We start from the raw sequence: 27440 nt of genomic DNA on the forward strand, positions 1-27440 counted from the left end.
AACATAGTGGTCTAAATGAGTTTCGAATTCGGGTTCCTCTTGTACTAAGAGTTTTATTGCCTCTGGCGTTACCTTATCTGAACATGGGGCTTTACCTGTCTTTATACTTTCTGCTGCTTGTATGATATCTTCAGTAGTAAACTCTGCAGGTCGAATATTTTTGTCTATCCATAGAAATTTCTTGTTGGGCTTCCTTGAAAATAGGTTGAAATCGTAGACGTTTCATGGCAATTCTGTATGCTTCTCCCCATATATCTTAATCCAGCGTGTCGCAGATCGCAGTTCTGCCAACATGTATGTTTAACTCTTTTAAATTTTCTAGTTATTTTTTGCGCTTTTATATGCCTCTTTATATTCTTCTTCGTCCCTGTGCCTTTGTGCTATTCTTCTACATCTTAAGCATTCCTCTCGTTTATTTTGGAGTTTTACATTCCCTACTGTGTGTATGTGGTGTGCACATTTGTAATACTTCTTTTGTGTGCATTTATGATATTTTCTCGAAGCTCATTGAACTTGGTAGTTTCTTCTGGTAGGGTTTTTATTTCCCTTTTAATTTTTTCTTTATCGAATAATACCCTCTTGCTACCATATTTTGTGACCTTAGTGCCAATTTCATATGTGATGTACTTGTGAAAAGTAAAAAGGTTCTCATCCAGTACATACCAATTTTTAATCTTCTTGGCAACACCGTTGCTTATTTTTTTCTTTCTTTTTCGTCTTTTACACTACCTGCTAAAAAAACACCCTCCTCAGCGGTGAATTACCGTCCGGATCGACCTGATTAAGACGCAATATCGACACGGTATTTACCCGATCTCTCATTCACACACTCTAGAACTTTCTAACTACGACTGAATTCTTCTCTCCCTCTGTTCCTCCCTGTTCATGTTTAATCTCGCCCCTTCTCATTCGGCCTTATCTTTTTGCTTGCTTCGGGACACTCTGCCTCCCTACGGATTGCCTTTCTTCTTGTTCCTTTCTCTCCAACGTTCTCCTCACATATTTCTATATACTGATCTGATGACCTAATCATCTCCTCCACCAGTTCCGTGACTGATTGCACCCTACATCCTAGCTCTCTCTCAAGCAGGCTCCTCTCATCTATCCATCTATGGCGTACTAATAGAGTGTGTGAGACAGTGTCAAATATGTTAAGGTATGCCCTGAAGCAACCATGTATTGTGAGCATCTGCGTCAGGACGTAATTCAAACGCCGGTGCCCGCAGTCCATCCATCTTCTCAGATTAGGAATCAGCGACTTCGTCTACTGCGCCACCCTTCTCATCTCGTCTTTCCTCTTGCCACACCCTTATGAACCTCTCCTTTTCTTCTTTATTTCAACGTTCTGTTGCTATGTTTTCATTTTTTCTCTCGTATATTCTTCCTCTTTCCTTCACTAGCACATGCTTCGGACATACACCCGCTGATCACTCCCAGCACTTCGGCAGAGACTGTTCTATATGCACATGCCACCCTCAATAGTCTCTTCCTATCTTCTCGGGTAAGCTGCTTTCTGTACGCCTTTGTTAAAACTGCATGACTCCAGACAGGCGCAGCGTAAATGACGATCGAATGCACAACATAATGAAGGGTCCTCTTTCTCTCAGTTTTGGGCCCTCCGATGTTGGGCATGATCCCCTTCCGCCAACGCTGCGGATCTCACCGCAGCTCTTTGAGTCACCGCCTTCACGTGCTCCCCCACCTTCCGTTTTGACTCAGAGTCACCCCTAAATTCCTCACGCATTTCATTGAAACCACTCTCTTTCCTGCACATTCGAATGTTATCCCGTCCCTTTTCCTTGGTCCCTTGAGAACTATAGCATCGGTCTTAGTCGCAGTCAGTTCGCCATGTACGCTGTACACCAAAGATAAGGTCCTCCCTCTCCCACGCCACTACCAGCATAGCGAGGTTGTATGCAAATGCGAAAGGGGTTACACCCTCTCCGTATTGTTGATTCACAACCCCGTCACATGCCAAGTTCCACAGCCAGCGTGAGTCCTAGGACCGACCCCTGCCATCACATCAACCACCACTCCTTTTTCTACCACAATTTTCCTCTCAGACAGATAGTCGGAGACTAAATTCATCAAGTACCTCGGACACATTCTCTCTCGTAAAGCATTCATTACCTCTTTCCATTTTAATGTGTTGAAAGCATTCCGGACGTCAAACAACACTAGGATTGCCCACCTTTGGTTAACCCCCATCCCTCGCAACTCCCGGAAGACTTCCATCAGCTCATCCATCGTGCTCCTGTTCTTTCTGAAACCGTACTACCTGGGTGACAGCCCGCTTGACTCTTCAATCACTGTGTCTATTCGCCCTCTTAGAAGCCTCTCGTATAATTTACCTATGCACGACAGAAGGCAAACAGGTTGATACTTGTCTTCCTACTTTGGGAGTAGCCCGAGCCTCGAGATCTTCCAATTTGCCGGAAATCGCTGAGTTTCAAGCAGTGTATTCATGTGTTCCAAAAGCCACGTCGGCTCCATACGGCTAATGCGTCTCACCGCTTCTGGTGGTATCCCATCGAGTCCCGGAGCCTTTTGTGTGTTTAGGGCACTCAACGCTTCGTTGAGTTCGTCTACGGTACAGCTCGCTCAGCTTTGGCGTCCCACTGTACTTCATGCCAATGGGCAGGTGGAAACAGCTCTCTGGTAAGCTCAAGCTTCCTGTTCAGTTGCATCTCATACAGAGGGTACAGCTTGAACTGGTTTATTACGATTTTGTACCCCTGACCCCAAACGTCCTCATTCAACTTCTCACACAGTTCACTCCAGTGCCTCTTCTTCTTGGCCCGGATCTTCCTGTTCAGTTCCTTCTTTCGCGCATTGTGTACTATATCCATTCTGCTAGCTTCGGTTACTTCTCCTCTACCTCTTGTCCTCGTAGCCTGTCTTCTGATCGCAATGGCGATGGCGATCAATGAGCTCAAATCCCCAGTTTGTAATTTCACAAATAATGAATACCTCACCACAAAGGTTAATGCTTCTATTATACTAACAAACTTTGAACTATGAGCTTACAATACAATTTAATCTAAGCCGTTATTGCAACACTTAGGAAGTTCAATTAGAAAATATATTATTTGGCAATTTATTAAGTTTGCAGGTTGAATGGACTCTAATTATTAAAATATTACTCGATATGTTTCACAATGTTTCAATTATACACGGTGAAACTATAAAAGGTTAAAAAATTAAGAATAATGTGAGATTACAAATTAAGGGATTAATTTGTGATTGAACATATTGGCTACTATATAAAAGAAATAGACGACCAACAGAAAATATCTAAACAAATAAAATATAAAATATTATTAATATAACAATAATCATAACACTAATTCACACGGTTTTTGAATTATTATCTCACCCGAGCAGTGCTACCTATAACTTGAATATTTAGAATTTATGATTCAGCTAATCTATCTAATTCAGATCTAAGCTCATTAAGGGAAACTGATCTAGGAGGGGCTTTCTCTAAAGTTTTACTTAAATTTGGTTGTAATACCGTATGTCTTCGAGGCGCTGGATGAGGTTGGATGCAAGAACCTTGATGCATATGTTTTCTGGCTCTGTTAGAGTTTCGAATATATCTGACTATCTTCCACATAATGACAATCAACATAACAATGAATATAGTGACTAGTCCCGTGGTTAAATGAGGAATCCACTGATGGTTAGCAATGGTTTTCCACGTGTGTTAGGATATATCTTGGTCAAAATGCTCTGCCTCAAGTACAATATTTGGCAACTCATCTCCCCGAATATCTATATTATGTCTGGGAATGTTGATCAGCTTTATGATTTGCCTCTGCATAAGCCCTTCAATGGGACTGAAGGGAGTCTTTAAATAACAGCCAATTGCTGTTTCCAATCCATTACTGGATGTGAGTAATATTATGTTTCGGGTCTGAGCGACGCATTTTGGTGACAGCTTTATAAAACTCGTTTGATTGATTATATGTTCTGATCGAGAACCGTCGCACATTATAGCTAAATTTATAGCGTATGGTGGAATGACTAGCCGTAGGTTCGTTGTGCTCATTTTCAACCAACTGGCTTCCTTTATCGTGTACTCTATTATATTGCAGGTGGTGTTGGTAGTTCTATCATATAATTCATTAAGTTACAGTTTGGCTGGGTATCCATATTAATGATTCCCATTGGTGAACATGCCAACTCTCCTTTGTTTAATACTGTACACCTTCCTTTATCTTCATATGTCACTTCAAAATAGTGTAAGTTATTGTAATCTACTGCAAGTAGATTCCTTGGGACCAACAACGAGCGCACAACACCACCTGTCACCGACAACGGAAGTGCTGTGATTCTCAGTAGGTTGTATCTAGTGTTGTCAATTATTAGGAAATAGCTTTTTCTAACTGCCTAACTGCCTCCACCTTATTAAAATTAGTTCTCTCCCAATTAGGAAGTGTCTTGGGTTATTATTATTCTGTTGTCGGTATCTTGTCTAATCAACGCATAAAGGTCGGAAATTCATGCATGCCTCTATTTGAGCTAGCACTGTGCTTAGCTCTTCGTATGTTAACGAACTATCCCCAATTACTCTCTTCAAGTGATATTTCCTTATTTTTAACAGCGCTTTTCGATAAAGCTCCAAAATGTGGCCGATACGCTGGTATAAAGTGCCAATATAAAGCGCTAATGTTGTTAAGGTGTCTGTTAATGATGCCTTCACTTTCTCACTATTTTGGAATAACAGGTTTGCTGCTCCTACAAAGTTTGTTCCATTGTCACTGTATATATGACTGCACTGTCCCCTTCTTGAAGTAAATCTCTTAAATGCAGCTACAAATGCATCCGTTGTCATATCGCTTACTACTTCGAGATGTACAGCTTTTGTGGCTAGGCATACAAATACTGCTATATATCCTTTATAGCTCTTGTACCCTCTTCCTTCGGTTGCTCTTATTTTGATTGCTCCGGTGTAGTCTAGTGTTTATTTCTTCTCGCACTACTCTTTTTCCGTGCGTGATCCAAAGTCTTTTCTTTATGTAGTGTAGAGTTTGTTGTAGGCCTCCATGCGACGTTTCTGATCCAGCTAGCACGTTGTCTACGTACATGTTGTGTAACAATTTCCGCAGCTAGTGGATATTTTAATTTTTTGTCATTACATAATTCCTGTATCGTTCTTAATGCAAGGTATGGCGCTGCCTTCGTACCATATGTTACTGTTGACAACTGATACTCCTTTATTGGTTCTTTTACAGACTGTCTGCATAATATCTTCTTGATCTGCCGTATATGCTATTTTGTACGACCTCCAATTTATTAATATATTTGTAAGATATTGTTGCAAACGAGGTCCAGAGTGCATTATATCATTGAGACTGATTTCTGTTGAACTTTTACTGGAAGCGTCAAACACGGCCCTGCATTTTGTTGTGATACTATCCTCTTTTATTACTGCGTGATGAGGAAGGTAATACAGTTGCTTATTTATGGTTTCGATTTTATTTAATTTCATGTGACCTAAGTCTTCATATTCCTTCATAAATTTCCTGTACTCTAGGTTTCGTCTCTTTTTTCTCTAATTGCAGCAGTCGCGCATATTCTTGACGTTTTGAGTCCCCTAATAGGCTTGTATTAGAATTGAAGGGTATTTTAACTTCAAATCTTCCTTCGTTATCCCTTTTTACGTTTCTTTTATAATATTCTTCACACTCTTTTTCTTCTACTGAAAGAGTATTGCTTTGATCTACTTCTTCTAACTCCCGGTATTTTTTTATTTCTTCATCCATCTGTCGTCTAGATATCATGCTGGTTACTTGTATATTAGGGATATTCTCTAGCTGTGCTATCTCTGACATTATCCAACCAGATTTTGTATTTTGGGTCAGCAAACCATCCTTTGTTAGATCTACTCCGTCCAGTAATATCCAACGATATTATTTGGCTCCTAATAGAATATCTATTGAACCTGTTTAGGACCTGTTTAAACCTGTTTATTTGGATCTGCCATGACTAAGTTCGTATGGTTTCTTTTTTATCTGTATCTCCTTCTCCGGTAGATTTTTTGTTATTTTTCGAGTAAAAGTGCTTCGGTCTTCATTTCAAATTCATTTTTGAAATGCGCATCTAAGTTTAATGGCACGCTCCATTTTGACATCCTTTGGTATTCATTGCCAATTCTAAATATCGAACTTGTAGCGGCCTGTTCCGTAATGAATGATGACTGCGAGCCTTGGTCAATCAATGCTCTCATCAATCGTGAGTTTCCTTTTGAGTCTCTTACTCGTATTAATGCCATTGCTAGTAGCACTTCTTCATTCTGAGCTCAGTATTCTCTTGTCACCTTGATGATCCGTCGTAACTGTTATCACCTCTGGTCCCACTAGAATTGGGTCGATTTTGTGGTCTTCTGTTTTCAGAATTCCTTCTGTTATCATACTGACCTTCTAACCCACTAGAATTTGGTCTATTTTGTGGAATTCTGTTTTCATAATTCCTTCTGTTATCATACTGACTTTCTGACATGTGTAGTAATGAATGGTGCTGTCCACCATATTCTGCACATCTATAACAGGAATAACATGGTACTTCCCTTTTGTGTAGTAGGCATCTACCACACCATTGCTTTTACTTTACGATTTTGTTTCTTTCACGTACTTGTATACTTAGAAACTTTGTACATTGATAGGTTAACTTCACTTGTGGTAATATTATTTTTTCTTTCTTGCATCCTTCCGCCTCCAATCTCTTATTTTCTTTTATGATCGACCGCACCCTTCTTTTCATTATATAAAATCTTTCATGTCCACAGTTATTTCCATTATTAAAGCATCTATTTTTTGTACCTCTTCTATTAAATCCTCTTGTATATCTTCATCGTTTTCGTCGTCTTCCAATAAATGATGAAGTATTTCCATCCTATCCAAGTTAGATGTAAAATATTTATCATCTTTTGAACCCTTTTCTACAATTTCTGTGTTTTGAACTTCAAAGTCGCTCCACAGTTCCTCCAGTATCTGTTTTTTATGTTTAGGTATTCTCTCGAACGTTTTCCTTTCTTTAATTTTTTTAAGTTATCCAAAAACTTAAGTTATTTCTTGACCTAGTTTTTCTTGTTCTGTATATTATCTCTGCATTTCGACTACATAAGTATATAAGTTTGAGCTAAATTCAACTTTTAAAAGTCTCAGCAAGATTACCTTATACAACAACGCAATGAACTCAACCTTGTTGACACCTCTAATTGTACAATTTAAAAACGTAATAATATCATTTGTAGCCAGAGAAATAAAGTTCTTTATATAAAAAATGCAAATCAGCAGTCTCGAGTCGTTAGCCGTAGAAGACAGTTTGTTTTGATATTGCTTTCGGTGCGAGTTTGAAAGTGATCGCTATTGTGTTATTTTGTGAATTTTTTTAGTGCAAATTAGGCCCATAATTTGGTATTCCAAAAAATCTAAGTATGGAAGAAGATGCTATTGGAGGTCATAGACCGCCTGATGAATTACATTCCGTAAACACGTCTGAAAAAACTAATATGGATGATAACAGGTCTGTAAATACTTTAATTGATTTTGAAAACCGGTATAAACCCAACGGTAAGGCCCCATTCTTTGTATATATTGAACACAAAAATAAAAATATCGGTAGGTTATTTACAATGAAGGTAGGACATTTTTTATTAAATGATTCGTCCATTAAAAATGATGTACTTGATATAAAAACAGTTGGCATTAATAGGGTAAAAGTCATTTTTAAAACTTATTCTATAGCAAATAAAATAATTAATCATGATTTAATAAATAAAAATGATCTTATAGCTTATATTCCAAAATTTTATACCCATAGAAAGGGCATAGTCCGTATGGTTGATACTTTCTTTTCGGAGAATTATTTAAAGGATGCGATAATATCCGAGAGACAAGTGGTAAATGTTCAAAGGATGCAACAAAAAATAACGAACAACGATGGCACAACTCAATTAGTACCAAGACAAATGATAATTGTAGAATTTCTGGGCAACGAGGTTCCACAAAACATAATAATTAATTTATGCAATTTTTTAGTAGATCCATACATACACCCCGCAGTGCAATGCTATAAATGTCTCAAATATGGTCACTCCTCAAAACAATGTAAATCTAAGGACAGTAGATGTAAAAAATGTACAGACACCACCCATACTGTAGAAACTTGTAATGAAAATAATCATTGCATATATTGTAAAACCAACGATCACACCTGGTTGTCTAGAAAATGTCCAATATACGAGAAATAGAAGAAAATCAAAGCAATAATGGCATCAGAAAATATAACATTCAGAGAAGCAGAACAATTACATAACAATCCAAGTTACGCAAAAATAATAACTAATAATAGATTTTCTATTCTAAATAACACTTAAAATTTTCCCAGTTTAACTACCTCGTCTAACAATGTCCCTAATTTCACATTAAATAAACCGATAAGGAAAAAAACTATTCACACATCTACAACTAATAAACGTAAAGCAACTTCTCCACCAATTTTACCCCATACCTCTGTGTCAACTTCTAGCAAAAGACCTACCCCTAAATCTAATCCTATAATACCCAATCCCTACAGGGACGAATTTATTGACTATAAAGAGAAACTTATATTACTTGTCACATCTCATATTAATCAACTTATGTATACCAATAATCAATCTCAACCTATATGCAATTTAGAAAATGAATTAAGAAAACTTATTTCTTAATTTAGAAGAAACAGGTAATAACACAGAAACGGATAATTTAGCGACGAGTGACAATGAAAGCATTCACTCGTATTATTAATTTCCAAATGCACAGTCAACCTACTCAATCTTCCTTAAATATTTTACAATGGAATGGAATTGTAGATCGTTAGTAAGTAATAGGGATAATCTCATAAATTATATTAATAATTCTCATGTAGATATTATTATTTTATCCGAAACTTGGTTGAAAAACCAAATGGACTTTAAATTAAAAGGGTATAATTTTGTTTCAAAATGTCGTGAAAGTGGCTATGGCGGTGTAGGCATTTTCATACTAAAGGGCATTGATTATCAAATAATTAACATTAACTGTAATTTTAATACCGGAATAGAAGTGTGTGCAGTCTTACTTAACAAAATAAATATATCTTTTGTGTCTATATATAAACCATCTGACATCAGAGTAGAAAAGACTGATTGGATACATTTATTGGAACAATTCGATTATAATAAAACAGTTTTTTGTGGTGATTTTAATGCCCACTATTACATGTGGGGTCCGACCCCGGATGACCGTAATGGTAGAATATTAGTTGAAAGCATGGAATTTTTCGAATTAGTTTCTCTAAATGACGGAACACCTACTAGAATCGCCGCGAGTGGTAATCATTCTGCCGTTGATTTGACTATCACCTCAGCCTCATTAACAAATCGTATAAACTGGTCAGTATATCCCGACACATTGGGATCCGATCATTTTCCTGTTAAAATAGAGCTTAAAATTAATCCTACTTCATTCCTAATTAATCCATCAACAAAATGGAACGATTGCCGCGCTGACTGGAAGATATTTCAGACAGATTTAGAAAAACAATTATCCACATTTTTATCATCTAATAATCTTTCTAACGATGAGAAGACAGCTACTCTTTCAGACTATCTCTCTAGCTGCTTCCAAATCTATGCCCATAAAAAACCTTTTACTCCTTCAATGCCAAGGCCTTATTGGTGGGATGAGGAATGTACATACATAATAAAAAAACGATCAGAAGCATTGAAAGCGTATCGAACCCAAAGTAACCATAATAATTACATAAACTATAAAAATATAGCAGCCCAAACCAGACGATTATTTAAAACAAAGAAAAAAAGTAGTTGGATAAATTTTTTAAATAGTCTAAACAAAAGCACACCTCTCTCAAAAATATGGTCAACCGTCAGATCAATTTTCAATAACTATCTCTACAACAAAAAACCTCAAATTTCTGAAAATCTCATTAAACAGATGTTAGACCAACTTGCACCTTCATCTGCCTCTGGTATGTTGGTAGGATTAAAGAATTTTTTCGTTTTAATACTAGTATAGATTCCATGTCAAAACCTTTTACTCTTTCAGAACTTGATTTCGCACTAAAAAAAGCAGAAATACAGCCCCCGGTTTAGACGGTTTTACTTATAAGATATTGGACAAATTGCCGTCAAATGCCAAAGATGTTCTCTTACAAATCTTTAATAGTTGGTGGTTGAAACAAGAATATTGCGATACTTTAAAAAATATTATCATATACCCTTTACTCAAATTTAACTTAAACCCAGAACTTCCATCATCTTATAGACCCATTTCTTTATTATCATGTGTGACAAAATCCTTTGAAAGGCTTATAAAAGTTAGATTAGAACATTTTATTGAAAGTAGTTCAGTTTTTCCCTACTCACAGTATGGATTTCGTAGAGGTCGAGGTACCATTGATGCTCTCATACATTTAGTTACGGATATTCAACTCTGTTTCTCAAAAAACGAATTTATGCTATGTTTGTTTCTAGATTTAAAGGGTGCATATGACGTGGTTGATTTGGATATATTATATTCAAAAATGGTGGGGTGTGGTATTGATAAAAGATTATCTGTAAATATAATAAATTTGTATGTGAATAGAAAAATATACTTACGGGACCATAGAAATGTATTACACGGTCCAAGAATATTATATAACGGTCTACCACAAGGCTCAATTCTAAGTCCTTTATTATTTAATGTTTATACTGCAGATCTGCATGGTTTGATGGATGAAAAATGCAAAATAATTCAATATGCAGACGATATATGTTTATATACCAGCCATAAATATTATGAAGATTGTATGTTGAATCTAAAACTTAGCTTTAGTAACATAGATAAGTGGGTGAAACAAATGGGTTTTAGTATACCGCAAGAAAAATCTTCGATTGTATGTTTCACTACACGTAGACAAAAAGTCACAGGCAAATGCCAGATAGGTGATTATAATTTCCCCTTAGCAGAAGAGTATAAGTATCTAGGCATGATCCTACATCAAAACTCTTGTGGTCCAGCCATATAAAGTACGTAAAACAAAAGTGCGAGCGTGGAACTAACCTTCTGCGTTTCGTTTCTAAAAAAAGATGGGGTGCAGATCAAAATATCTCTTTAATGTTTTATAGATCCTACATACGACCCATTCTGGATTACGGTTGTATTCTTTACGGTTCAACATGCAAAACAAACCTATTAACTTTTGACAGAATACAATTTAAATCAATAAAAATTTGTCTAGGAACTATAATGTCTTCACCAAACCAAGCAGTTCTAGCAGAAGCCCAGGAACCACCTTTACACATACGTAGGCAAATGTTAGCCAACAAACGTCTAATAACATACAGATCGTTTAATACAACTATGGTTCACAAAATAGGTTTACTTTTGACAGAAAATTTAACAAATTCTTATTGGAGAATAAAAAATTCTCCTCCTCTTGCAGAATCTTTTATCGATACGAATTCATTTCAATCTTATTTACCATTCTACAGCTACCAAAATTTCCTTTTTACATACAAGACTTTGAAGTCCTGATAGACAAACCAACCATTATAATGCCCTCTTATTCAGACTTGCCAATTTTAACTAATATGATATTCAAATCCATACTAAGCAAATTAGGGGAAAATTTAACAATAATTTATACAGATGGTTCAAAAACTGTTGAAAGTACTGGTTTCGCTTTTTTTGTTTCAAACAGCAATAATGTTGAGAAATATCGAATTCCTGAATGTTGTTCTATTTTTACAGCAGAGGCTGCTGCTATACAGAAAGCACTAACTTGGTGTGTCACTAATTATTGTGAGAACATCGTAATAGTATCAGATTCTCAGGCAGTATTACAAGCTATTCGTAGCCATCCATTGGATAGTTTTCAAAACTCCATTATACTTGATATCAAAAAATTATAACATGATCTAAAATTCACAAAAAAAACAGTTACTTTACTCTGGAAACGAATTAGTGGATGGTATGGCAAAAAATACATCTGAGATATCCGAAATTACAAATTTTTACTACTTTAAAGATCTTTCTTCTATTATCAGGAGCATTGGCAGGGAAAGATGGATGTCAAAATATAAAGAGGTTCAGAAGACTTCAAGAAATCATTACTTTTTTATTCATCCATGTTTACCAAAAAATATTCCCCATTTTAATTTTAACTATAAAGTACATTCTTCGTTAATAACCCGGTTAAAACTTAGTCATGGCCTCTTTCCAGAGCATCTGCATAGGATTGGAATCTATGAAACCCCTTTCTGTCCTTGTGATGGTAAATCTGTCGGAGATTTGAACCACTTATTTTTCGATTGTCCTAATCATAGGGAACAGACTCGAAGCCTATATTTAGGTTTAATTGATCTCAATATTAGCCTACCAGTTAACATCAGCAATCTGTTATCTTATTCTGACAAATCTATATATAATATTCTAATCAAGTTTATAAACGAGTCTGTGACAAAAACATTTTTTGTCTAATGCCATCTCTCTCTCTCTCTCTCACACACACACACACACACACACACACACACACACACACACACACACACACACACACACAAAATGCAAATACGATATACGTGGAATTGAATAAACTCAAAATTTTTATAAAAATAACGATTTGTTAAGTATGTCACGTTATTATGAAAATCAAACGTTTCAAGAATTTCAAATTATAAGAATCAAAATTATCGAATATAATTAATATCAAAATAATCAAAATATTAGATTTGAATTAGCAGTAGACAAAATATTACTATTTTAAGTAAAAAGGTATGCAGAATAAAAATATTTCAATTAAGTATTAGTAAAAATTTGAAACTTAAGTTTCTTTAATAATCTTTTTAATTTATAAAATAAAAAAAATGCACTGCTCTCAATGATAATAAATATTCAAAAACTTACAGTTTTATCCCGACGTTCACTTGTATGTTCCTGCTTCCTTCTTAGAACTGCAACTGAAACTAGTGAGCTGGATCTCTGGATGCCGCTAGATTTTTCACCTCCAAACTGCTGGAATAATGGACTTAAGGACTGCTATTCAGGTTCTCCGGTGCTCAAAGGCTCTCGTAAAGTTCCTACTCCTAATTTCGTGCCTTCTGGTCTTTGTTTTATTTTTTCTTTTCTACACATTTCGAATTCGATAGTCGATCTTGTACGGAACTGGTTAACAGCTATTCAGGTTGCTAAGGGTCGTCTCCTTCGAAGTTCCAATCCAATTAACGCCCTTTTGATGTTGTTTTGTCGAAGGACCAATGGACAATATAAATATCACGATCGAATTGTTTTCTAATGCCCCTTTGTCCGATTCTTCTCTATCGACGATGGTAAATAAATGGTTGAATGCAGCACAGAGGTTAATGCTTCTATCATACTAACAAACTTTGAACTATGGGCTTACATTACAATTCATTCTAGGCCGTTATTGCAACACTTAGGAAGTTCAATTAGAAAATATATTATTTGGGAATTTATTGAGTTTGCAGGTTGAATGGACTCTAATTATTAAAATATTACTCGATATGTTTCACAATGTTTCAATTATACACGGCGAAACTATAAAAGGTGAAATTACAAATTAAGGGATTAATTTGTGATTGAACATCTGACATGCCCCTAATGTGTAGGGTAAGGTACTTTCCTTCGTCACATAACTGGAGGGCCCCCAAACCATCTTCCTTTTTATGTAGCGCGGCCTTAATTTTGTTTAAGGCAGCGATGAGAAGCCTACCATCTGATACTGAGTGATTTCGTGGCCCCAGTTGTCCTAACGTTCGTTTTTACCGTTTGCAAAATCTGGTTGTAATCTTCATCCTTTTTGGAAACCATCAAGTGGGACGCTATTTTCTTTGCGTTGTCATGTAGAGCAATACCTCCCTTTCAGTCTTGTGGAAAACGGCCCTACACATCTTTCTGATGTCTCCAACGATTAGGTAGCTGATGTGATGTAGCGCCACTTTACCTCCCACTGTTTATTGTTTTTTTGTGTTTTTCGATTCATATAAATCCCACGAGTAGCTAGGGAGATACGGTCATTCCCACAGAGCTCTGGATGTGAGAATAAGGTTTTTTTACAATAGGGTTTCGCCCTATTGTAAAAAAACGGTTTTTCATACCTTATCTTATGGTTTTTTCTGCTGGTTGTGTCCCATCAGTTTTTTATTTGGCGTCAGATTGTCTCCTGGGGTTAATCAAGAAGGTATGGAGGTTTATGGGAGGAGGGGAGTTTTTATGTGAAAGTTGTGAGTGACTGCCACATAAAAGGGTATTTGGAAACGCTTGAGCCTTGTCTAGGTCCCAAACGTATCCTGTTAAGCAGTCCCTAGCTCGTCCCGCCGCGCTCGCCTTACAAGAATTAGCGATCGCGACCGGACAAGAGCGTGACTGCTTCTCCGTTTAGTCGCCTTCTACGACAAGCAGGAGAAACTGTGGGGATGTTCTTCTTGAGTTACCCGTACCCCATTATTACAATAATTAAGTTAAGTTTCTACACTCTAAGGTACCAGTAACTCTTCTACAAATATTTATATATTTCTTGAGAGACATATTAAATACATCCACATTTAGGTTGTTTAACAAAGATAAGTTTCTATTCAGTGGGCTATTAGCATCATAGGTTGTTCTATAAAATGGAACATAAAAAGTACTAAGATGACGCAAACCATGGTATTATGGTACTCTGAACCAATCTGAATTACTAGAGAGAGACAATCAATTCTATCATTTATTAATTTAAAAATCAAAGTCTGTTACTAAATAGCATCATTGGTTCACAAGAAACTGTTCCAGTATTTATTTCTTCCAAAAGTTGGTTGCAGTGCAAGTTGCAAGTGTTTATGTGATTCTTGTAGACAAGCTGTTTCATTGCGTTGTACATCAAAATTGAGCCGCTTAAAATCTGGGCTACGTGATGGCCAATGAAAATGACTACCACAACCAATCCAGCCTTCAGAAAAGTTGGTATTTAAGAAGGTTCTCACTGCCTACATATAATACGGGGACACCATCTTGCGTGAACCACATATTTTTAAGTTGAATGGCAAATCTTCCAACAAATCAATAAAATCATTTTTACCAATGATTCCACAACATACGTTTATTTGAAATTCATGTTGGAAATACCTTTCTCTCTTAACAGGAGGATTTTCAGTGTTCCAGAAATGATTGTTCCTTAAATTAAAAACACCACAGCGTGTAAATGTAGCTTCGTAAATAATATTGTATCGACGAAGGAGTGCTCAATATTTTGCCGATTTCCGATATCATTTGCAAATCTGCATCTAAAGGTAAATCTGCTAGCAATAGATTTTGCATAGGTGTACAATGCTCACGGTAAGGGCGAAAATGCTCACGTTTTTAAAATTGAAATTTTGCTGATTAACTATACTAAACTTGTTAATAAACAATACTAAACAATTAAGAATTATTATGCAGCTAATCTGTAAAATGCGTTTATCTCGAAAACTGTTGAGTTATTAACAGTTTTTTTTTTGTTGAAATAATGTATCTTTAATTTTTTGGCACAAATAGCGCTAACTTGAAGAGAAAAAGTTTAGGGCAAATTTGTCTACATCAAAGTATGTAACAAATTATAATTCCTCGTTCTCAAAAACCTCCAGTTACACATTTTTATATGTAAATGTCCACAAACATAAAAATCAAAGGAAGTCGGCTGAAATCGTAATATTTTAGAGTGTATAGTATATTGTTTCTTTTTTTTACGATTACTTAGGGACCACCCTGTATATAAAAGTCTAGGAAGAAGCATTGTCGAATAGAATGGGCACATTAACAAATTTTTAATTTGCCAGTGGTGTACTGTTTTTACACAGAAAGGCAGAAAAATATTTCTATTAAAAAATCTTAAATTCTAGTTCATAAATATAAAAACCCACCTTTGTTCGGGATGAGAGCCGAAGTCACATAGATATTCCTCTTGTAAACGAAAGTTATGCCAATCAAATATCTAACGCGAATGTTCTCGACCAAAAAAAATTTATATTTATATATAAAATAGATATATTGTATACGTGACCATCAAGGTCACGAAGAGCGGCAGGAAAAAGATAAGCAAAGAAATATTTAAAAACAAAATGAGTAATCTACGAGAAGAAGCTACTAATTTCACAAATTACCACAAAATTTAATGCAGGCATACAAAAGCAGCTGCAAGAAAAAATGTGTTACATATACCGTTGGTGGAACAACGAAATAAAGCTCAAAAGAACAAAATGCTTTAGGGTCAGGCGAATACCACAAAGGAATAGAACCTAAGAAAACAAGGAAGAATATAAGCGCGTAAAGAAAGAGTTAAATAAAGAAATAAAGCTGGCTAAACACACGTGCTGGCATAACCTGTGTGATGAGCTGGACAACGATATATGGGGTGAAGCCTATAAAATTGCCAGTAAGACACTGAAATTCGAGGTCTAATAACCTTTGTGTAGAAAATGAAAAATATTGCCAGAACCCTTTTTCCTAATAAGCCCGAATACCAATTTCTACCATAGAATATAGATAATAGACCTGACGTCCTTCACCATAGAGAAAATCAGATTAGCTGTCGAAAATATAAAAATCGGTAGATCTCCTGGCCCCGATGGTGTGACACCAGAAGCCATACAGATTGTAGTACTGGCAAATATGGAAGTTACCAGAAAGGTATTGAATGAGCTGCTTCATAACCAAGAATTCCCAGATCAACTGAAGATTGCAAATTTAGCCTTAATATTATCCTGTAAAACCACCGGACGGGGATAGTTCAAACAGGCCTATATGTTTATTAGATTGTATTGGGAAATTTTACGAAAGCTTCATAAAACGCCGTCTTGAATACGAGCTCTTAAACACAAGAATCATTTCTAACAAGCAAACTAGATCAGCTATAGATGCAGTGAAATTCATATCTGACAAGTGAAAAGAGGCGAATAGGCCTGACATGGGCAGTATTTGGCAAATTAAGTCATATTCTAAAAAGTTCAATTCCCATGTGTCTCAAGCGAAAGGTTTATAACCAATGTGTTTTGCCTGTATAAACTTATGGAGCAGAGACTTTAACACTCACACAAAAATCTGCGAATAAACTCGAGAGTTACACAACGAGCCATGGAACGTGCAATGCTGAACGTGAGAATTCAAGACTACATAACAAACCAACAAATCAGGCAAAGATCAGGAGTTCAAGACGTCATCGAAAGAACCACGACGCTTAAGTGGAACTGGGCAGGGCACTTAGCCAGAACCCAAGATGGACGGTGGACAAGACGTATTATGGAATGGAGGCCCAGAAACTATAAAAGAAGCCGAGGGCGACCACCGCCTAGATGGACCGATGATATAAAACGTGAAGCGGGAAACTGGCTACAAGCGGTCCAGTGGAAAGAACTGAGGGAGGCCTATGTCCAGCAGTAGACGCAATTGGCTGATTGATGATGATGAAGTGAAAAGAACAAGAAATAAATGGGCAATTCTTCTTATGTTCGATATAAAGAATGCTTTCAATTCTGCCAACTGGGCATACATTATAAGGAAACTGGAAACCGCTGGAGTGGCAGATTACCTAATAAATATAGTTAAAAACCGACAGATATATTGAAGTGACAAGTAAAGATAAAACAAAACTGTCGTCTGAAGTACCGATTAGGTCCAACGTTGTGGAAGTCTTTTATAATGGAGTGTTAGAAATAGATTACGGCAGAGGTGCGTCAGCAATTGAATATGCAGACAACTTAGTAATACTAATAGAAAGTGACACAAATGCTGGAAAAAAGTTAATAGGTGGATGACGACTAACGACTTCTGACATCGACGACTAACGAGAGCTGGCATCTAATAAAACAGATAATTATACTAATAGTACCAACCAATTGTGCTAAATATCTAGGCATACACCTTGATATAGGTCTACGATTTACCAAACACCTGATAAATGTAGTCCACGCAGCAGAACAGCGGCCATTATGAAAATTATGCCTAAAGGTCGTGGCATATTATCGTGCACGTTGCGTTTCCAGCACATAGCGTTTAGTTTCCGAAAAATATAATTTAAATGGTTTTAAATATGAACAACGCACACTGTCCGGAACATAGCGTTTCAAACACTTAACGTTTCCGTTCAGTATATTTGAAAACAATATTTTACTAATGCCGACGGCTACGTAACGAGCCGTAACCGGTTGGTAAGGATAATGTGAATTAGATGTCCGTCGTATTCCCCTTGTTTATTTAGGTATTTATTTGATTTTGATACAGAGTATTTAAAAAAATAATTTTCGAGGTTATTTTGTCATTTATGCATGTGTTTTTATTGCTTTGTGACAATTAATCACGGAAGTGATAAACAATTAGGACTTTTGTACGGAAGTGATATCTCTTCTTTTTAAAAATACTTTTTGGTTTGATATGTATGGCTTCGTTAAATGTAGTATTTTGCTTTTTAACTGAAGGTGAAATTAAATTTAAAACATATTTAAACTGAATCCTATTCATTCTAATATATCCATAATATTTTTCATCGTCATCCATTAATTCTCTGTATAAATTCCAGTATTCACATTCCTTCTTCCTTTCTCTTAGCATTGGATGTACTTCAAACCTTCCTTTTAACACAGTTTTTCATTCTTCATCGTTAAGTAGAAGAGCAATTGCACATAATTTTTGTCGAGAAAAGCTAGATCATATCTTCACCGAACCAACAATCTGTTTTGCAGTGAAAACAATAAGTAAAATTTTTTGTCTTTACATGACAGAGAGATGTAAGGTCCAGTGACCAAATCATCACGACACAAATTGGCTTTTTACCGGTAGGATGTGCACATACACTGATACGCGAGCACTAAAAGCGGCACTGATCACAATGGCTGGGTGCTGCTGAAGGCGTAACTCCCACTGCTGTAGGCTCTGTCAGGATAGGTGAGGTAGGTCCAAGGGGTCATGTCGCTTCAATCTCTTCGCTTGTTGGTTGTTGAGAAGATTGTGTGCCAGGGTATTAGGATGCACCCGCAACCTGTTTTGATATTGTTCAGAAGTTTTTTTGCACTCTTCAGAGACTAGTAGTACCTGAAGATCTCTATGTATTGCATCATTCTGGATATACCAAGGTGCATTAGCGATTGTTCTCAGAGTTTTGGATTGGAATCTTTGTATTATCATAATATTAGATTTGCTAGCTGAACCCCAGAGCTGTGAGCCATATGTCCAAATGGGTTTTATTATTGTATTGTATATCAGCAGCTTGTTTTCAATCGATAGGTGAGAGTTTTTTCCCAACATCCAGTAAAGTTTTCTGTATAAAATTCCCAATTGAAGCCTTTTCGTCCATATATGTTTGGTCCAAGTTAGACGTTTATCAAGGTGAATACCTAAGTATTTTACGTCATGCTTTTGGGGCAAAGGATGTCCATTGAGGTTAACTTGTGGACATGTACCTCTTCTTAGAGTGAATGTAATTTGTGTAGATTTTGAGGGGTTTACTCTAATTCTCCAGAGTTTAAGCCATTCATTTGTTTTGTTCAGATGTAGTTGCAGTCTCTCTGATGCTATTATTGGGTTGCTATGAGAGGCCAAGAAAGCAGTATCATCTGCGAATGTTGCAAGCGTTAGGTTATTGCTTATTGGCAAGTCAGCCGTATATATCAGGTACAGAATCGGTCCGAGCACACTACCCTGAGGTACACCAGATAGGATGGGGTAGAGTTTTGTATAGGCTTCACTATATTTTACCAGATATCTCCTTTCTGTAAGGTATGATTGAAGCAGTTTAAAGTAAGGGTAAGGTAAATTTTTCTTTAATTTGTACAGAAGTCCTGTATGCCACACCTTGTCAAAAGCTTGAGAGGCGTCTAAAAAGGCTGCAGTACAATATTGCTTGTTCTCGAGACTACTTCTTATTGTTGTGTATAGTCTGTGAACTTGTTCTATTGTACCATGTTGGTTACGAAAACCGAATTGATGGTCAGGTATGAGACACTTTTCGTCCAATATTGGTTTGATTTTTCGTAGTAGAAGTTTTTCGAGGACCTTAGAGATGACTGGGAGTAGACTAATCGGTCGGTATGAGTTGACATCTTTTGGATCTTTACCAGGTTTTTGAATGAGTATAATCTGTGCCACTTTCCATTGCAGAGGGAAGTAATGCAGACTAAGCATAGCATTGAAGATCATAGTGATTATTCTGTAACAGTCATTGGTTAGTTCCTGGAGGATCTTACCCGTTATGAGGTCGAATCCCGGAGCCTTGTTGGGTTGTATCTCATTCTTTATTATCTGTTTTACTTCTTTAATATTAAACTTGGTGATTAGTAGATCCATTTGATATGGAGCCTCAAGAAAAGAATTAAATGGTTCTTCTTGTTCTAATGGCACTACTCTGTTAAATGGACTAAATACTGTAGAAAGATGTTCAGCGAATGTCTCAGATTTTTCTGTGTCTGTTCTTGCCCATTTACCTTTGACATTTTTTAGAGGAGGTATGGCGTCTTGTGGACCTTTTACCTTTCTCGTCGCCTTCCATAGAGAATAATTGGTGTCTTTGGACGGAGTCAAATTTTCTAAGTAAGTTTGGATCCCCCTGTTTTTCTCTTCTTTTAATAGATTTTTAAGTCTTCTGGTAATTCTGTTTAAATTTTGTTTGTCAATAGGAGCGTGTGTGTTTTGCCACTTTTTCCTAAGTTTTCTTTTCTCATCGATCAGGTTTTTTGCACTTTGCGAACAGTTTATGCTTTCCTTCCATGTTGTTTGTTCAGGAGTAGAAATCCAACCTGCCTTTTGTATGGAGGTAGTAAGTTGTTGTACCGCATTTTCAATTTGTAATTCTGTTTTAAGTGGCAAGTTCGTTGGTATTTGTTCTGCTAGTGCGCTTCGGAATATTTTCCAATTTGTTTGATTATTGGTTAGGACTGGAGGCTTATTTCTGAGTATGATTTTGGAGTCTAGGTCAATTAGAATGGGAGAATGATCTGAAGAGAGGTCCCAGCATGATTCTATTGCTAAATAGTTAAGAGAGATACCTTTAATCACACAGAAGTCTAAGAGATCTCGTGTTTTATTTGGATCTGTAGGCCAATAAGTTGGTTCTCCTGTAGATATGTGTTGTAGGTTGTTTCCTGTTATTGACTTCAGCAGTTGTCTACCCCTTGTTGTAATTACCCTAGAGCCCCAGTGATGATGTTTACAGTTAAAGTCTCCTCCTGCTATGAATTTGTGTCCAAGAGAACTGAAATAGGTGCTAAAGTTGTTTTCGTTGATTGGTTGACCAGGAGGACAGTAGACCGCAGATAAGGTAAGGTTGCCTAGCCAGTCTTCGATGACAATGCTAGTTGATTGCAGGTACTTTTCACTGAGCTTATTTAACTCATGGTGTTTTATATTAGATTTGATAATAATAGCTGTGCCACCGTGTGCCTTGTCATTTGGATGTTTTGTGTAGTGGACAATGTATTTTGGAATTTTGATATAGTTTTTGTCTCTTAGATGAGCTTCTGGTACAAGCATAACATCAATTGTCTTCTCGTCGAGGAAAATTTTTATTTCTTGGATGTGGTTCGTTAGGCCATTTGAGTTCCAGACGGCTATTTTAAGTCTGTGTTGCATTAGTGCATTTTGGAAATCATAGTCATAAGAAGGTTAAGCATAGTGTCCATTCTCTCTACTAGTTTTGTCATCAGGTTTTCAAGGTTGGCAATTTTCGTTGAATGGTTTGAGCCGACATTAGTTTGTTGATTTGTGATTTCATCCGCTTGACTATTTCCTGAAGTTTTTTGAGCGTAAGAAACACCAGGGGTTACTCTTTGACTATTGGTTTCATGGGTGTCTGTTCTGTGGGTCTCTTGATTCTTTCTGAGTTGGGGGAATTTTTCTTTTTGTATTTGTTTGTATACGCTGCAGCCCTTATAGTTGGCCGGATGGTTTCCCATACAAAGTACACATTTTACGTTATTGCTGCGTTCTTTTCGTGGACAGTGTAAAGTAAGATGATTACTTGCACACTTTACGCATCTTGGAGGCATATGGCAGAATTTTTGTGTGTGACCGTAGCGTTGACATTTGGTACATTGGGGAACCTGACGTTTGGGATATGGTGGTTCGAAGGACACAATCATGTTCTGGAGTGCTCTCACATCATATATGTCTTTATTATTTGGCTTAGTTTTTAATTCTATATAAAAGAGCGGAAGCGCTATTTTGGATCCATTCTTATATATATTAGCTATGTTGGTTACTTCGTGTCCCATTAATCCTAGCTCATGTACTAAAGCGTCTTTATCTGCTGTCTGATGCATATTACGAAGCACAACTCGGAATGTTCTTTCTTCCTTTGTTTGGTAGGTGTAATAATGTGTATTTTTCTCATTGAGTGCTTTGGTTATGTTTCGGTAATATTCAGAAGTTGAGGGCTGGATCTTTACTTGGTTGTTATAGAGACATTTGATGGAATATCCCAGAGGGGATATTGTTTCTAACAATTGTCGAAGAGGTTGTATATCACCTACATCTGAAACGAATATGGGTGGGGATCGAATACTTTCTTTAACTGCATCAGTTCTGGTTTGGTTGGTCTCATCAGGTACTTCATCTAAGCTAGCAAATCTATTAGACGTTGGTGTGGGTGCTTTGAGCCAGTAATCGCTCATTATTGTTTGTTTTAGTTGTTTATCACCTCCAGGGCTGTCATTTCTTGCTCGTTTGTGGGCTTGAACAGTTTTCCATTCTTGATCTCTGTTTTCTTGGCTATCTTGTGGATTAGCGATGTATATTTGTGACGGTAGATAAGAAGAAGAAGAAGAAGTAATGTGTATGTAATGTAATGTGTATGTGTATGTGTGTGATTAGAAAGAAAAGAGTTACCTGGTTGTTCATGTTGATTCTCAGTTGACTCTGTCTCTTGGAGTACTATATTGGTTGAGCAATTTTCATTCCTTTGTTGTTCGCTAGACAAGGTTCTGTTGCTCGATGGTTGTTGCATGGTAGTTATTTGCAGATTAGCAATGTGTTTCCGAAAACTATACGTGCACGATAATATGCCGCGACCTTAATATAGGCGGGCCAAGTAATCATAAACGAAGAATGTACCTGCAACTAGTAAATTCGACCCTTTTGTACGGTACTCCCGTATGGATTGAAGTCTTACGGCTTACCAGGTATAAAGATCTGATTACAAGAGCTCAAAGAAAATCCCTTCTTAAAGTAGTTAGTGCGTACCGGACTACATCTACGATTGCCTTACAGGTGATTACGGGTACGCTCCCCATTCACCTCCAAGCTGAAGAAAGAGCCATCCTATTTATACTCGTAATAGTGGGAACGGCCACCTGGCACAGGTAAGGGATGAAATTAGAAACCAAATGCTTGATGAATGGCAATCTGAATGGGAGGCACAATGGACAAAAATGCTAATACCCGATGTAAGAGTATGGTATAAATGTAGGTTCAAAAGGATAAATATTTCTTCGCACAATTCCTGACCGGACACGGTTCTTTTAGATGATACACATACAGAATTAGAAAAAAAAACAAACGACGATATCTGCATGGAATGTGGTGTGACTGATGACATGGACCATGGCATTTTCGAATGTAATGTCTTCATACAAGAACATCAAAGATTGAGAATTAAACTAGGAGAGGTCACGCCAAATAATATACTGAATTTAGCAATACAGAACAGAGAGAACTTCGATTATGTGCTAGAAATAATAACGAAAATTCATAAAAAAATGTAGTTTTATTTATGTATCTTTCCTCTTTATCTACTCATATATTTGTTTTTTATACCCGTCATCATACCGCTAAAGCATGGTACGAGTCGTTATATATACTGGCCCTTGAGACCTTTAGTTATCTTTGAAGCCCTATACTGAAGACTATACTTCGTTACCGTGTAATCTGGGGACCGCGGTGGTTCGCCAAGAAAAGTTCCGGGTGCGCTGCTGGAAGGGTGAAGGGGGTGACTTTTGGGGCTCGAACTAAACTTAGTAACATTCCAACGTTATAGTTCGGATGAATCCAATAGTATCTGTGTCCTCTTTCCAGATCTCTTTAGAAGATTCTCACATAAAAATAATAACAAATTATAAAAAACACTAACACAGTTTGACTAAAAATAGTTTAAAATTGAAATTTTAGATATTTTTCACTATCATAAAATACATTTTTTAATAAAAAATTCTTAATTTCACTTTTATATTGAGTTGTGGGAAGATCCTTTAAGTTATCGGGCAATTTGTTATAAAATTTAATTGCCCAATACCTTGGTTCGGTTTGACACCTCTTCAGCCTTTAGTAGGCTATAACAAGATCACACTTGTGTCTAGTATAATAATCGTGCACATCTTCATCGGTCCCAAATCGCCCCCGCTCCTCTTAACAGACAAGGTTCTCTAAGATATACAAGGAGGGCACAGTAAGAATTCCCAGAGTCCCATAGGCCAATCTGCAATCGTCCCTAAACCAAACCAAGATTGCATATGTCATATGAGAGTGAAAAATGGCATAATAAGGTTCGTAAGACCTCACGTGAAACATCCGATGCTAAATTTCTGAGCACATATAGGTTCTTTGATAGGTTTTTACTTAGATAGTCAATATGTTGACCCCATTGGAGCTTGTGGTCCAGGTGTCCCCAAGAAACTTCACACTTGTCACATCCGCATTTTCAGCCTACTAGAGCAAAAATAGTCCTGTTAGTATTTGCTTCAATAACCAGAAGCCTGTTGGCACAGAACCATTCTTCGGTGTCCGACTGTGCAGACCTGGAACCCCTAAGAGAGTCCACAACTGTGTTAGTTGTGAAGGAGACTGTGGTGTCATTGGAGAAGAGTGTGTATGTAGCGTTTGATTCAATGCTTGTAAGATCATTAATATACAGTGCTAGTCAAAAGTCAGTTCCCCCCTCGTATTTTTTGAACGGTTATACTTATAATAGTTTAATTTGGAGGGAGATAATAAACATACGTAGGCTTCTTAACTAGTCATAACAAGTGACGTAATAGCGCCATTGTGGCAGATAATCTTAACTTGGACCTTATGACAAGTGATATCTTGTTTGAAAGGTATTGAAAATTCCTATTCAACCATACTAATTTTATTTGAGTTTAAGCTCATTTTGATGAATAAATTAAATAAATAATTTAAATTTAAATAATTTAATTAATGAATATTAAAACCTCCACCCCTGGTTACTTGTTAAAAAGTTGACGTTTTTCAATTCTCTAATTGTTTGAAGCGGAACGTCTTTTTAATGAGAGGTACCCTTATCGCCCAACATCGAGAGCGTATTTGAGGAAGCTTCTTGGGAAGTTTAAAGAAAGATGTAGTGTTCAAGATGTCAAACGATCTGGTCGACTAACAATTATTGATGACAAAAAATTGACAAATTCATAAATGGTAGTGAACCCTACTTCTTTTACAGCCCAAATTGCATATATCTATTGAATCAGTCAAAAGACAGTACACCGAGTGTTGCTGAAAACAAATTTCGCCCATGCAAATTAAAAATTGTGCACCAACTTTCAGATGATGACCCCAACCAAAGACTAAAATTCTGTGAAAATATGTCCAATAAAATTAAGCAACAGCCCGATTACATAAAAACAATTTGTTTTAGTGACGAAAGTACTTTTTCTCTCAATGGAAATGTTAATACATACAATGTGAGGTATTGGAGTAACACAAATCCTCACGTCTTTCGTGAAACACATACTCAATTAAAAAAAAAATGTTTGGACAGGTATTTTGGGAAACCACATAGTTGGACCTGTTTTTCTCAATACTAACTTAACCGGTGAACTGTATCTGGAGATGTTACAAAATGCAATTGAACCGTTAATACACCTGAAATTCTGGAGGATAATCCAGATGAATTCGGCAACTTGGAAATAACGTTTCAACAAGATGGTACTCATGCATACAATTTTGGTGCAGTAAGACGGTACCTACCGGTAGATGAGGAATATCGAGGTAGATGGATTGGACGATGAGGTACGATAGAATGAACAGTTCGGTCACCGGACCTCACACCATTAGATTTTTTTCTGTAGGAATACTTGAAATCTAAAGTTTACGCTACACCACCCGACAATATTGACATTTTTAAACAACGAATTGTTGAAGAATGTAGGGCAATTTCCCTCGCCATATTTGAACGAGTACGGCAAGAGTTTAGAAATAGGATGCATTACTGTCAGGAAGTAGATGGAGCACATTTTGAACACTTACTATAAGAACTGGTTGTTAAATATTTATTAATTAAATGAGAAGCTACAATTTTAGTATTTATTTAATTTATTCATCGAAATGAGCTTAAACAACAAAATTATTATGACTGAATAGGTATTTTCAATACCTTTCAAACGACGTATCACTTGCCATAAGGTCCCATTTAGAATTATCTATCACAGTAACGCTGTAACGTCGTCACTATTACGTCACCTGTTATTACTAGTTGAGAAGCCTACGTCTGTTTATTACCTCCCTCCAAATTTCACTATTATAACAATAACCGTTCAAAAGATACGAGGGGGAAACTTTTGACTAGCACTGTATATTAGAAATAGTATGGGTCCAAGGAAGGAGCTCTGCGGAACACCAATATTAATAACACTCTCTCCCGACGAAAACCCCAGACACCCTCACAGACTGTACCTGTTGTCGAGGTATGATTGGATCAACTTGGCCCTCTGTGAACAGAAGTTGTATGTCTGTAGTTTTTTCAGGAGTGTCCCATGGTCCACACAATCAACTGTCTTACCCAAGTTGCAAAACCCAACAGGAGTGAAATGCTAAGAGTTGTGCTTCTGTCCTTCCTGAAACTGAACTGTGATCCTGAGAAATAATTGTTACTTTCTAAAAAACTAGTAATTCACAAACCATGACCTTTTCTACTATTTTAGAAACGACTGGGAGCAATGCAACAAGTCTATATTTCTAGATCGTCAATTTCCCTTTTTTTTTTTTTTAAATATAGGTGATATAATGGCCGTTTTTAGAACTGATGTGAATGTATTCTCTTAATGCTAACATTTAACCAGTATATATTACAACTTTTTTTTGTTTTTAAGCTGTCTTGATTTTCTGAGTCTGGTTGAATGAGACTTCAGAAACGGAAAAGTTCTTTGAGGGATTTACATTGTCATAAGTCAGGTATGTCTTTTATATCTATGTCTTTAAGTTGTGGGTAATCTGAGAAAAATCATTATTAAACTCATTTGGAGTGACTTTCTGAGCTTGAGGTAGAGCCCCCGATATTACTCATTGTCTATTTATGATGTTCAACATGGTTTTTGAAGTATTTCCTGAAGTCAAGATTATTCTGTCATTAGAATTAATTTTTGCCTTTTTTATTTCATTTTTTTTTTAAGTTTTTTAAAATCATTTAAGTAGAAGGTGGGTCAGTCAAACCAGACAGACACA

The 27440-nt window shown here is 36.6% G+C and overlaps 2 protein-coding genes across 9 annotated transcripts in view; one reads left to right on the forward strand and one right to left on the reverse strand.

Annotated features, from left to right (window-relative positions):
- The window catches only part of LOC140451284 (angiomotin-like protein 1), an 880806-nt gene that overhangs the window by 19198 nt on the left and 834168 nt on the right, over positions 1 to 27440 (forward strand). The window lies entirely within an intron of this gene.
- On the reverse strand, positions 4478 to 4837 carry LOC140433116 (uncharacterized). Its single transcript, XM_072521171.1, has one exon. The coding sequence runs from the start codon at positions 4835 to 4837 to the stop codon at positions 4478 to 4480; it is 360 nt and encodes a 119-aa protein (XP_072377272.1).

This window comes from Diabrotica undecimpunctata, chromosome 1, assembly GCF_040954645.1.
Source record: "Diabrotica undecimpunctata isolate CICGRU chromosome 1, icDiaUnde3, whole genome shotgun sequence".
NCBI lineage: Eukaryota > Metazoa > Arthropoda > Insecta > Coleoptera > Chrysomelidae > Diabrotica > Diabrotica undecimpunctata.